We start from the raw sequence: 13,982 nt of genomic DNA, 5'->3' as shown, positions 1-13,982 counted from the left end.
ACACACACACACTGATGCATACCTGGGACACATCATTTCCTCGCTCTGATATTAAAGGGTCAGTTTACTCAAATTGCATTAATTACAAAATATTTTCTCACGTCTAGTTTAGACATACTTAAAATGTGGCCCTGTATTTCCACATGAACTATATTTTACAGTTCACCTGGTGTAGTTTAAACTTTTTTATGGAGAATGCGTTCATGAAAGTAGCAATATAAACACACGTTATGACTGAAATAAATAATGAAGTAATGAAAGATAAGGATATTAGACGAAGGTGGTTTGAATTACTTTCTCAGGCCTGCTTCCTTTTAATCAATAAAGATATATTTAGGGAGGAGCAGTGTGTCATGAACCCCCCCCCCCCTCTCTGCCCCCAGGTGAGAGCGGGTCTGGAGAAGGCGAAGCAGGCTCTGGAGAAGGAGCAGGCGGACCTCAGCGCTGACCTGCGCTCCCTGGGCAGCTCCAAGCAGGACGTGGAGCACAAGAAGAAGAAGGTGGAGGCGCAGCTCAGCGACCTGAACGGACGCTTCAGCGAGAGCGAGCGGCAGAGGACCGAGCTGGGGGAGCGGGTCTCCAAGATGACTGTGAGATCAATAAATAAACAATGGAGTATATCACTAGAAATTAAACAACAAATAAATATTTCTTTATTGTTCTTGCTGTTTCCAAGAGATTTCTGTTATATTTGGCCGACTGAGATAGACGGTTATATTATTAATTAGTTCTACTGTTTTTTTAAAAGGATGTATTGCAAGTCAATTTCAAAATTCTAAAATGATTTGAAAAGTTGGACAAAGTTTATGAAGTTTAGGTTGTTTTGTTCATTAGTTACATTTGAAAAGAACATTTAGTGTAGAGATTATAAGGTGATCATATTAAGCCTTTATTTGTATATATATTATCATTTTTTGTTTGATTCATGTTTGTTTGAAGATCTGCTGATCTAAGTGCATTTAAGTGTTAAGCAGGATGCATTGATTTGACTTTGTTCTTTTGTCTGTTTTAGTGTGATCTTGTATTTGCTTTTGTAAAAGATCTACATAAAATGGGTCATTTCAAGCAGGAGTTAGTCCTGGTTTTACCGCTGCGAGAATGATTTATAATGTGGACAGAGAAAGACAAAACCGTATATTAGAGACTTTATTTATCTTCTTATTTTCTCTGCCCTGTTTTCATTGTTGTGTCCCCCCACATTCCCTCTTCCTATTGTAAAGCGTCCTTGCGTTTTTAAAAAGGCGCTATATAAGTCCACGTTATTATTATTATTATTTAAGATTGCCTATCTTCTCGTTTGCTCGGCCTCCGTCAGATGGAGCTGGACGGTGTGACCGGTCTGCTGAACGATGCGGAGGGGAAGAACATCAAGCTGAGCAAAGACGTCTCCAGTCTGTCCTCCCAGCTGCAGGACGCACAGGTGGGGGGTTTACAGTACAAGTGGGGAATTTCTTGTCTCTTAAATGGGAGTGGTCTTATTTATATGAAGTTGTCACAATAGATATTTTTCAAAAAGTATAGTCCGCGTTGTACGTGTTTTTTTATTTAGATAATTTTGGAGAAAAAGTTGTTGACACCTTTCCCCACCCTATATTCCCCCTCCTTCTCCTGCAGGAGCTGCTGTCGGAGGAGACCCGTCAGAAGCTGAATGTGTCGGGGCGTCTGCGTCAGATGGAGGAGGACAGGAACAGCCTGATGGAGCAGCTGGAGGAGGAGATGGAGGGCAAGAGGGCCGTGGAGAGGCAGCTCTCCAGCCTCAGCATGCAGGTCAGTGACTGTCTAACTGTCGGTGAGGAGAGTACAGAGAAAATACTGTTACAAGTCAAAGTCATGCATTGAAAATATATCATAACTAAAAGTAATTAAGTATATTAAATCAGTAAAATGTAGTTAAAGTAATACATTTAAAATAACACCCAAACAAATTATTAAAAATAAATAAAAAATCAACTTTATAGATGCCAATACATTTTCTTACAATCTCTCAAAAACCAGTTTGTTTTACCTTTAAGCTTCTTTTTTTGTTGTACTTGGCTACATTGAATGTTACAACTGAAGAAATGTAAATGGCCTTTTTTCAAGTTTTCTCTCCCCCTTCTCCTCCTGTCAGCTGTCAGACTACAAGAAGAAGCTGGAGGAGGCGTCGGGGGCGGTGGAGATGCTGGAGGAGGGGAAGAAGCGTCTGCAGCGCGACCTCGAGGCGGCCAACAGCGAGTACGAGGAGAAGGCGGCGGCCTACGATAAGCTGGAGAAGAGTCGCAGCCGCATGCAGCAGGAGCTGGAGGACGTGCTCATGGACCTGGACGGACAGCGGCAGCTCGTCTCCAACCTGGAGAAGAGGCAGAAGAAGTTCGACCAGGTGTTTAAAAAATAAATATAACTTTATTGTTTTTCATAGCTGAGGCAAGGCTACTTATATGGCCCATTTCAACAGCAAGGTCTTTCAATGTGCTTTACAAAAACATGAAAAACATGATAAATAAAACACATTGTATATTATTGCCATTAAAGCCAGCACAAATATAAAAAGCAATCTGAAATAAAATAAGACGGCATACAAAAAACAGGAATAAGAGTTACTGTGCTGTGAAAGAGAAATAAAGTTGTTTGATCTAATATGTCATAGGGATATAGAAACGTTATAATTATTATTTACACAATTATTAATCACGACAGAATCCTCAATATAATCTCTATCAATAAGAAATTAATATTACACTCTAGTCCCTTTTAGTCATTATTTAACTTTGTGTCTGTGTGTTGGATTATTTTACACAATATAATCATGATTATTGTGCATATGGGTATAATGTGACGACCCTAATTGAAATGTATTGTTTTCACACAAGTAATTCTAAAAGATGAGTAGTAGGATTTTCTGAATAGTTATTTTTTCTTACTTTGCATTAAAAAAATTAAATATTTAATGTAAACAAAATATTATGATTTTTGTATGTATTAATAAAGAACCAGAAGCCTTTCGCATTAAGCAAAAAGCACAAAAAAAAGATCCTAAATGTATTTTCAAATTGAACTTTGCTTAAAGGGGACCTATCATGCAAAATGCACTTGTGTACGTCTTTTATACATGAATATGTGTCCCCGGTGTTCCAGGGAACTCACCAAGTGTCAGAAAACACAACTCTCTCTATTTTCCTCCATACCCAAATCTCTAAAAAAGGGGCTGCAACGGATCTGATAAAAACTGATCCAGATTTGAACACTGTCCTGACGTCAGGACGGTGGCGCTACGGCTATTGGGCCAACTCCACCAATCAGGAGGAGACAGCCACGGCCATTGCCGTTCGAAAGCGCTGGAGACGCTGTAGTACATATGCCAGGCCTGTAGATGGTGCTGTTCTCACAGAATCAGCCCTTGCTAAAACAGATCTAAAAAATGTCAAATTGAGCAAAATGAGGCATGGCTAAAATGCATGATCTGTTTGGTATTTTGAAAAAAATATATATAAATATGCCTTATATAGGTATGGTCCTACACTATATTATTCAAATATAGCATGATAGGTCCACTTTAAGCTGTAGGAATTCTGGTGAAAGATTCCATAAAACGTGTCTCTTTCCTCCTCGTGCCCCTCAGATGTTGGCAGAGGAGCGCGCCGTGTCTTGTAAATTTGCTGAGGAGCGTGATCGGGCGGAGGCGGAGGTGAGGGAGAAGGAGACGCGGTTGTTATCTCTGGCCCGGGCGCTGGAGGACAGCCAGGACGCTCTGGAGGAGGCAGAGAAGACCACCAAGGGTCTGAAGGCCGAGATGGAGGACCTCATCAGCTCCAAGGATGACGTGGGAAAGAGCGTAAGAGAAACATCATAAATAAATGTATTACTCACGCGTTATTTAAAAAAGGAAGTGAAAAATAAATAACATTTTATTAATTACTCCTTTTCAGCATGATTTTTTTCTGTGGGTTCCTATTGATGAGCAACAATCGATGAGCAACAATCACTTCCTTACTCGTATTTATAAACGTATATAATGCCCACATTTTCTTTTGTGAAAAGGGAGCTCAATCCTTGAATTTCTTTTGCCAAAAAATATATTTTCATTGGTAATAAAATATTTTAAATACATTTTTCTGAAGTCTCAAACATTTTATAAATAATTGATAAAATCCAAAAATATATATAATAACAAATATTGCATTAACGTATTAATTAAATATGGAGTTTTTAAGACTATGTTGGAAAGAGCTTAAGAGTGAACATCAGAACATGAATACACTTCTCTTTGTTTCTGACGTTGACTTCTCTCCGTCCTGCCTCAGGTCCACGACCTGGAGAAGGCGAAGCGCGGCCTGGAGGCCATGGCGGACGAGATGAGGATGCAGATGGACGAGCTGGAGGACGAGCTGCAGGTCGCCGAGGACGCCAAGCTGCGTCTTGAGGTCAACATCCAGGCTCTGAGGGTGCAGCATGAGAGGGAGCTGCACGGCCGCGATGAGCTGGGCGAGGAGAAGAGGAAGCAGCTCGTCAAACAGGTGGAGTACAAAGGAGCTGCTGTGAGATGTGAGCATGCTGCAGGACGGGAAGATGTTACACTCCCTGCAGGTCCTGGTGGAACCTTAGCCTGCTAAATTGTTTTAAAAAATGTTTTACCTACTATTGCACCTTATTTTTATTAGATTGTTTATGTTCGCACCACCAGATACCAGCGCAAATTCCTTGTATGTCTAAACGTACCTGGCAATAAACTTGATTCTGATTCTCATTCTAATGCTATATTAATTTCAACACCGGACTTTGTAACTGTGTCCCTCTGTTGCTGCATCAGGTGCGAGAGCTGGAGTCGGAGCTGGAGGAGGAGAGGAAGCAGCGCGGCCAGGCCTCAGGCAGCAAGAAGAAGCTGGAGGGGGAGCTGAAGGACATGGAGGACCAGCTGGAGGCCTCCAGCAGGGCCCGCGACGAGGCCGTCAAGCAGCTCCGCAAGATCCAGGTCAGCACACACTTTTCATTTTTCAATATCTTCCTATTGATGAGCAACAATCAAACTGCATCCTGTAATTCCTTATTTTGATTGAGTTACTAAGCGTTACTGTAAGAGTCATATATATGTAAAACCTGACATCCTCTGCTCTCCTCTCAGGGCCAGGTGAAGGATATCCAGAGGGAACTGGAGGACTCTCGTGTGGCCCAGAAGGAGGTGCTGTCTTCAGCCAGAGAGTCTGAGCGCAGAACCAAGGCCATGGAGGCCGACATCGCCCAGCTGCACGAGGTGAGGCCTTTTAACCCTGCAGCTTCAAAATAAACTACATTTCATAAGAGGCAGGACCATTGTTTGGTCTTCCCCAGGAAAATATCAATAAAAACATCACATCAGAATCAGAATCAGAATCAGAATCAGAAACAGGTTTATTGCCAGGTAGGTTCGCACGTACTAGGAATTTGACTTGATGTCATGGTGCATACATAAAATATAAAAAATAAGAAATCTAATATAAAACACAAAATCTTTTACACCGTAATAAAATACAGTTAAATAGCAATAAAATAAAAATTAAATAAAGCAGTAATTTACATGGAAATAGAATGCTATGAATGAATTTTTGCATATAAACTATGAAATGTGAAATCAGAATATGTGCAGAAAGGAGTATGACATTGTGTGCATTAATGTAATGCATATAGTCTATGATGTGGCAGAGGTAAAGTGTCAGCGGGGGGGCCGGGCCTTGTTTAAGAGGCTGGTAGCGGAGGGGAAGAAACTGTTCAGGTGGCGAGAGGTTTTGGTCCTGATGGAGCGCAGCCTCCTGCCAGAGGGGAGGGGGGCGAACAGTTTGTGTCCAGGGTGGGAGGGGTCGGCCACTATCTTCCCTGCCCGCCTCAGGGTCCTGGAGGCGTGCAGGTCGTGGAGGGATGGCAGATTGCAGCCGATCACCCTCTCTGCAGAGCGGATGACACGCTGCAGCCTGCCCTTATCCTTGGCTGTGGCTGCGGCGTACCAGATGGTGATGGAGGAGGTGAGGATGGACTCCATGATGGAGGTGTAGAAGTTCACCATCATCGTCTTTGGCAGGTTGAATTTCTTCAGCTGCCTCAGGAAGAACATCCTCTGCTGGGCTTTTTTAGTGAGGGAGCTGCTGTTCTGCTCCCATTTGAGGTCCTGGGCGATGATGGTGCCCAGGAAGTGGAAAGACTCCACAGCAGTTACTGGGGAGTCACACAGAGTGATGGGGGCGGGCGGGGCTGCGTTCTTCCTGAAGTCCATGACCATCTCCACTGTTTTTAGGGCGTTTAGCTCCAGGTGGTTTTCCCCACACCAGGTCACCAGATGGTCCATCTCCCACCTGTAGGCAGACTCGTCCCCACCAGAGATGAGTCCGATGAGCGTGGTGTCGTCTGAACTTCAGGAGCTTGACAGACTGGTGACTGGAGGTGCAGCTGTTGGTGTACAGGGAGAAGAGCAGAGGGGAAAGAACGCAGCCTTGAGGGGAACCGGTGCTGATGGTCCGGGGGTCAGAGACGTGTTTCCCCAGCCTCACGTGCTGCTTCCTGTCAGACAGGAAGTCTGTGATCCACCTGCAGGTGGAGTCGGGCACGTGCAGCTGGGAGAGCTTGTCCTGCAGCAGAGCCGGGATGATGGTGTTGAAGGCGGAGCTGAAGTCCACAAACAGGATCCTGGCGTAGTAGTTTCCTGGTGTGTCCAGGTGCTGGAGGAGGAAGTGAAGGGCCATGTTGACAGCGTCGTCCACAGACCTGTTGGCTCTGTAGGCGAACTGCAGGGGGTCCAGGAGTGGGTCTGTGATGGATTTCAGGTGGGACAGGACAAGGCGCTCAAAGGACTTCATAACCACAGACGTCAGGGCAACGGGTCTGTAGTCATTTGGTCCTGTGATCCTTGCTTTCTTGGGAACCGGGATGATTGTTGAGGTTTTGAAGCATGCTGGGATGTGGCATGTCTCCAGGGAGGTGTTAAAGATGTCAGTAAACACAGGAGACAGCTGATCAGCACAGAGCTTCAGGGTGGAGGGGGAGACATTGTCAGGGCCAGCCGCTTTTCTGGTATTGAGTTTACTGAAAAGTCTGTTTACATCCCTTTCATTGATTGAGAGAGAGTCTGATGTGTCGGGGGAGGTCAGTGGTGTAGAATAAAAAAGGACAATGATTTTCAAATTGCATCCACGTACATGTTGTACTGTACAGCATACCCTCTCACATTAAAGGTGGGGAAGGTAATTCACTTCAGAAACACTTTTTGTTATATTCCATGGAATGCTCTTAACATCCCGATAGCAATGAATATCTTAAATGCTTTGACAATAAATACATAAAAAAATGTCATCTGTGGAAGCCGTAATACTGTAAAAAGCACGACCAATCATCTGAGCCGGGCCGACTAAAATAACTGGATGGCCTACCTGCCTGTCAGCCTTCCATCTGTGCACAAACTTATCTCGTGCCCTCATTGGTCATGTGCACGTTCGTGTGTGATGGAGGAGGGGCTCTGTGAGGAAGTCTGAAGGAAGGGGCAGATTTTTTTCGGCTGCGTACTTTCAAATTCTAGCGCACTCAAGCTGGTTTCTCCATTCTTACCTATACCCTACCTTTAAGTGTACAGTTACCATCTTTTTTTGCCCACATTGATTGCATTTGAAATAAACCACCTTTTTTTCTTTGCTAAGTTTTAGCATCGTGCTGAGGAGAGCAACTCTTATATTACAAAATAATTACACAAATAATAATATCCTAAACGCTCCTACGAACTCAAAATCAGGTTGGAGGGGATGTGTTGTGATTTTGATCATTTACCAGGCATTTACCCATCAATATGATTTTGATATCCTATTTTGATCATAAGGTCACTATTCTTAAAAGTGTTTCTTGCCTGTCTTTCTGTCTGTCTGTCCGTCCAGATGTTGGCAGCTGCGGAGAGAGCTCGTAAACAGGCGGAGACAGAAAGAGACGAGCTGGCTGATGAGCTCACCAGTAACTCCTCTGGAAAGTGAGTGTCTTGTTTGATGAACACATGTTTATATTTTATTTTATGATGTTCATGTGTTAGCCCTACAGTTTAAATGCATTGTGTTGGAGTTTGTGTCAAATAAGAATGACCATACAACTAAAAACCTCATTCAGTTCTAAAGCTTTACAATTGATCTTTTTATTGGTGAGGTAAAAAGAGAAAATAATAATTTAAAATATGGTAAGTTACATTGAAGATATTATCATACAAATTAGCTATAAAACTGTGTGAATTTCATCTTATTTTGTATTTACTTCCCAACATTCCATTCTTGTTTGTGCTCATCTCTCGATACTCCGCCCCTTTTTCTTCAGATCAATGCTGTCTGATGAAAATCGCCGCATGGATGCAAAGATCATCCAGCTGGAGGAGGAGCTGGAGGAAGAGCAGGCCAACGTGGAGAGCCTCAATGACCGGCTGAGAAAGAGCCAGCAGCTGGTGAGGGTGTGGGAGAGAGTGGAGTGGGTTTAGTCGTCCTGCTCATCAAATAGGCATTTTAAAGTTGCCAAAGATAATTATATGTCCTCATATACTCCTTTAACTCTGCGGAGTTCCACAGGGTTCAATCCTGGGCCCCATGTTTTTTTCCCTTTTCATGTTACATTAAGGCAAACTGCTTATGCGGCTTTCACACCAGCGCTTTTCCCTTTCTAGCTCCTAGCTAGAGCTTTTCTGGTTCAGCTCCGGTTTCCCTTTTCAGCTCCCGCTCTGTTCACACCGCCCAGCTGCCGCTGCTGCGTCATGACGTCACCGTTTACATCGCTGATTTTCTCCCCAACGGAGCTCACAACAACAACAACGGGGGGGGGACTGCGTCGGGTCGATGATCGTGGTGCTTTTAATCATACGAAGCCAGATTAAATTAAATAACGACTTCTCCAACCTTATACTTTTCTCCAGAGTGCCGTGGTTCATTGTTTATTAATGTGTTTCAGCGGCATTTACCGACCGCTGCAGTGCTGGCTGCTCTTCCACGGGAGTTTATTCTCCCGTTAGCTCCGGGTTAGCTCACACGGCTCTAAAGTATTCACTGTCTGACTGTCACACAAGCAGCTGATACATATCCCCAGTTCCCCTTAAGTGAATGTGTGTCAGTCTGAATTGACGCTGTTTGGCATCACAACGCTGTTATGAAAGTTTCTCTGGTATAACATGGGTGATGTTAGCATAGCAACCGAAGCTAAACTGACTACTTGCTAAGCCGTTTTCTACAGGCACATTTTACCGGCGTATTTTTCATTATGATTCTACTTGTGATAGTCGGACATGACAACCTGTGAAGCCCAGGTATTGATTCCATCCGATAGCTACTATAATAACAAACAAAACATCTGCCTGCTCTCCACAATGATCAATAACAGCGAACGGATGGTCAAAGTAAGGTACAAATTTCCTGCACGCCTCGACGTAAGAGAGACGTAAGCGACGCCGCGTCATAGCTCCGAAGCTCTTGCCTCTAGACCGACAATTTTTTGGAGCTGGAAGTGAACCGTATTCCGGAGCTATGACGCGGCGCCGCTGCGGTGTGAACAGGAAAAAGCGCCGGTGTGAAAAGGGCATTAATGGGTTAGGGTGGCAGAAAAAAAGCACTCTGACAAACAAGAGTTTATGATACTTACACGTTTTGTTCAGCAAAATAATTTCCACATACTAACAGTTATATCTTTTTTTGAGGCACAAATGCAATCACCAGTAATAAAAAGCTAACGCGAGGCTATAATGTAACTAAAGCACGGTCATATGACTTCATCTCCCCACGACTAAGCTAAGGTTTGCTAATGTCATAGCGATTACATTTTCCAGTGTCCTAAGCAGCTGCCATTTTGAAGACAAAAGAAGCTACAGTACGGTAAGAGTTGACTATGTACTGACACACTTATTAAGGAATTGCTAAAAAGCTGACTTGTTTCTGGGTTTAGGGAATCTTTCCTGCGCATCTTTATAGGAGCTGCTATTTATTTAGGACTTTATTTATATACGTGTCTTGTGTTTATAAATATGTGTATTGTTTTCCCGGTGAAAGTGCTAAATAAATGAAATCCTACTTACCCATTACCTGCTGGGATATATATACATTAACGCATCAATAATCCAATATTTTTAAATAAAAAACTCTGAAATGAAAAGTAATTTTACTTTTACTACTTAATCTTACTGCTAAAACATCTGAGTACTTCTTCAACCACTGGTTTAAGGCGTTTCCTCCCCGAGTGAATCCCTTTTCCTCGTGTCCCTCGGTGTGCAGGTGGATCAGCTGGGTGCGGAGCTGGCAGTGGAGCGCTCCACCTCTCAGAGCAAGGAGGCGTCCCGGCAGCAGCTGGAGAGGCAGACCCGGGAGCTGAAGGCCAAGCTGCAGGAGGTGGAGGGCCAGGGCCGCTCCAAACTCAAGTCCTCCATCACCGCCCTGGAGTTCAAACTGAGAGAGGTGGAAGAGCAGCTGGAGATAGAGAGCAGGTACTGGTGCATGGTGGGAAACGGAGTTTGTCAAGTTAATTTCCAACTAACAATCATGCAGTGAAACCAAGTTACATAAAAGATCATTATTGTACATGCACAGTATTACATTGTTATACAGGTTGTTGTTATCTTATTCTATCTTATAAATGTTTGGTGATATTTTTTATTTATTTTGTGCAGAGAGCGTCAGTCCAACGCCAAGAATCTGCGTCAGAAGGAGAAGAAACTGAAGGATTTAACCATCCAGATGGAGGACGAGAGGAAGCAGGCGCAGCAGTACAAAGACCAGGTAAATAAAGCTAGTGTAGAAGTATGTAAAGCTGCATGTAACTGTCATTTACTGATGCTACTTGTTGCTGCTGCTTTGTGCAGGCGGAGAAGGGCAACGTGAGAGTGAAGCAGCTGAAGCACCAGCTAGAGGAGGCGGAGGAGGAGGCTCAGCGCGTGGCGGCCGCTCGCAGGAAGCTGCAGAGGGAGCTGGAGGAGGCCAGCGAGGCCAACGACACGATGAACAGAGACATGGCCTCACTCAGGAGCAAACTGAGGTACCGCAGGGACACGAGGAGCTGTTACATAAATGCTATTTAATACATCACAATGATTTTTATTTAAAAAACTATTAACATCTAAATAAATACTACTTTAATAAATCACAACAAAATTAAAATAAAAATTCACTAGAAAATAAATAATATTTAAAAATTCACAACCAAATAAATACTATTTAAAAAAAAATCAAATAACATTTATTTGTGATTTTAATTGACTAAATACATTTTATTTTAAGAAATACATCAGAAAAAATAACTATTTGAAAGAAACATAACTAAATAAATACTTCCCCACAAAATAAATAGTAAAAAATATTCAAACAAAATTAACCAAATCCGAGAAATCCAAACAAAATAAAATACTTAAAAAAAAATCAAAACAAAAACACTAATCACAAATACAACTAAATGTATTCTATTGAAAAAATCCTAACATTATTTGTTTATATATATATTTATATATTTTTTGTTGAAAGATTTCTTAAATATTGAATAATATTGCACATTTTTGCTATTATTAAATGTCGTCCTCCTCCTCTCGTCCTGCCTCGCTTCCCTCAGACACTACTGATCTGCAAACTGCCTCAAAGCTTCCTGCACATATCCTTCTCTGCTTCAACGGGACTCTTTCTCATTTCCTCATCGCTCTCTTTTCACTTTTACGGGGCTTTAACCTTTATTTTGTTCAAACTCGCTTTGCAATAAGCCGCCTTCCTCTTTCCTCAATCTCCTCCTGACCTCCTCTTCCTCCTCTTCTTCTTCCTCCTGGTGTGGTGGGTGTTCCCAGGCGTGGCAGCGGGGGGGAGGCGGTGTTCAGCAGCCCGAGCCCCCGCAGCAGCAGTGGAGGAGGAGGCATGAGCAGCATGAGGAGCCTGGGGCTGGGGGGGGGCCTCAGCCGGAGGAGCATCAAGGAGAACTCGCTGGATCTGCAGGAGGAGGAGCTTCCGTCACGCTCCCCGTCCCCCCCACTGGACCCCCGCGAGGAGTCCTACTCCCCCGACGAGTAGAGGCCCAGGAATGTTTCCACACTTTTTATTTAAATTATTTATAAAGTTGCCTTATATTATAACGTGAAAGAGATATTTGAATATCACAATGGATTTATGTTGAAACTCTAGAGGTACTTACACAAACAAGTTGGCAAAAAGTATAATAATAATAATAATACATATTCACAACAATATTTTTTTTTTTCTATGGCAGAACCTCTGCCAGAAATATTTTCACACATTTATTTTAAATTATTTAAATAGTTTCCTTATATTATAACTTGAACAACAAATAATTTGGAGTTAGGAAAAACATGATTTATGAGTCAAAAGTATCAATTTGAACACGGTTGAAAGGACACATCCAGGTCTGGTTTAGTTCAACACAAATGTGCACAAAATGATCTTCAAATTTTTTTATGTGAATTTAATATATTGAAAATGTCTTTATATTAAATGTAGTTTAAATATTTAAATGTCTATTATATTTATTTATAATGATGCCACAGAGAAAAGTAACCTTTCCACACAAAAATTAATATATTACTCTCTAATCTAGAATACTTTTCTAAACATTACAATTATTCTTATATATCTATTTCACAATGAACACATTTTTTTATCCGTTTCTCAATTTGCTGTATTTTTCATCCAGATAACCAGAAAACATGTGTTTGTAAAACACAATGAAAACATATTGAACAAGAAAAGTCAATATATTGTGATTTATACATTTAAAAAAAATGTTTTCAAGTTTTTAAAATGTTGATGAATATGAAAAATTGAGAAAGGGTTCAATCATATTTTTTAAGAATGCAGCAAAAAATATAGTTTCTCAATTGAATAGCTAAATAAAAATAAGCATTTAAAAAAAACTTCAGATCACTTTGTTTCTCTAAACTAATGGGTTCCTCCAGAAAAAAATCACGGGTTTATTTTTTGGAAAAAGAGGCTTTTGCTCTGGTTTCTTGAGTATTTTAGAGATGATCTGTTCATTTGGAAAGTGTATGTAAAGCTATACATGTAACCCAAATGTTGTATAACCAACTGTAAGATTAGGCGGAGTGATTTAAACCTCACAATATAATATCAAATATAATAATAAATGTGCATTGTACAATGAGTGCTTTGACGCAGCTTGACTTTCTGAAGTGCTATTAAACTGCTCAATACAATCCTCACCGATGTTTCGCCTCCCTTTTTTGGCTTTCTAGAAGGAACAAAATGATGATAATCAAATATTTTATTAACATTTCAAGTTGTATTGCTTTCTCAGAAACATAAGCAGCACTTAAGGTTGACAGAGATCATGGTATTACTCAACAGTCATCAGAATGAGGCCACGGAAAAAAACAAGAACAAAAAAACGTTTGCAACACTTTACAATAACCATTGGAATTAAACCCCAAATAAGTTATTTTACTATGAACAAACAATACAATTATGATTAATGTTTACCTATAAGTCATTCTATAATATGTTATCATCATGAATTGTTTGTTACTAGTAAAATAAATGTATGAATGACCACATATAAATGACGGTTATCACAAAGTGTTCAGTCTGCCCTGAGCAGCTCAATGTTAGTCAACCCTAACATCTGTATTAGTGACTCTACAGTCAAAGTACAGTATATTCAACACTACAATTCAAACCTATTACATACTTTTCCTTTTTAACATAAAACACGAGTAGCCTTCACTGAAGTTTTCATATCTCCTGGCTAACAGGAGACGTTTCCTATTTCACTCCTGAGACCCAGAAGTAGCTCTGCAGAGGGTCAGCCCTGCTGCGTCAGAGTTCATTCACACATCATATCAAAGAATGGGACAGAGTAAACAACATACAGTAACATTATACAATTATATTTTAAAAAACAAATCCTTGCAGTATAATCCAATTCTCATTATCTAGCTGTACAACCTTTTGCTAAAACCGTATAATTCAACCATATAATCTAACCATAACCCTGACACTCCTGCAAGTGTTTTTGTGAAGTAGGGAGCTAGA

The 13,982-nt window shown here is 41.4% G+C and overlaps 1 protein-coding gene across 4 annotated transcripts in view; it reads left to right on the top strand.

Annotated features, from left to right (window-relative positions):
- Positions 1 to 13,153, top strand: part of LOC117493603 (myosin-11-like) — a 34,701-nt gene extending 21,548 nt beyond the window's left edge. For 3 of the 4 annotated variants that reach the window (XM_034144242.1, XM_034144243.1, XM_034144244.1), the window contains exons 30-43: positions 384 to 590; positions 1,316 to 1,420; positions 1,615 to 1,767; positions 2,111 to 2,359; positions 3,599 to 3,811; positions 4,281 to 4,493; positions 4,787 to 4,948; positions 5,099 to 5,227; positions 7,866 to 7,954; positions 8,290 to 8,413; positions 10,221 to 10,429; positions 10,613 to 10,721; positions 10,805 to 10,977; positions 11,771 to 13,153. In XM_034144242.1, the coding sequence (XP_034000133.1) occupies positions 384 to 590; positions 1,316 to 1,420; positions 1,615 to 1,767; positions 2,111 to 2,359; positions 3,599 to 3,811; positions 4,281 to 4,493; positions 4,787 to 4,948; positions 5,099 to 5,227; positions 7,866 to 7,954; positions 8,290 to 8,413; positions 10,221 to 10,429; positions 10,613 to 10,721; positions 10,805 to 10,977; positions 11,771 to 11,990 (2,355 nt within the window). In that variant the 3' untranslated portion in view covers positions 11,991 to 13,153. Of the gene's footprint in view, positions 1 to 383; positions 591 to 1,315; positions 1,421 to 1,614; positions 1,768 to 2,110; positions 2,360 to 3,598; positions 3,812 to 4,280; positions 4,494 to 4,786; positions 4,949 to 5,098; positions 5,228 to 7,865; positions 7,955 to 8,289; positions 8,414 to 10,220; positions 10,430 to 10,612; positions 10,722 to 10,804; positions 10,978 to 11,544 lie in introns of all 4 variants that reach the window. The other variant, XM_034144245.1, reaches the window with a different exon arrangement.
- Positions 13,154 to 13,982: the final 829 nt, after the last annotated feature.

Source organism: Trematomus bernacchii, unplaced genomic scaffold, assembly GCF_902827165.1.
Source record: "Trematomus bernacchii unplaced genomic scaffold, fTreBer1.1, whole genome shotgun sequence".
Classification (NCBI taxonomy): domain Eukaryota; kingdom Metazoa; phylum Chordata; class Actinopteri; order Perciformes; family Nototheniidae; genus Trematomus; species Trematomus bernacchii.
Note: the sequence above shows the minus strand (reverse complement) of the source record. Positions and strands in the feature narration are given on the sequence as shown.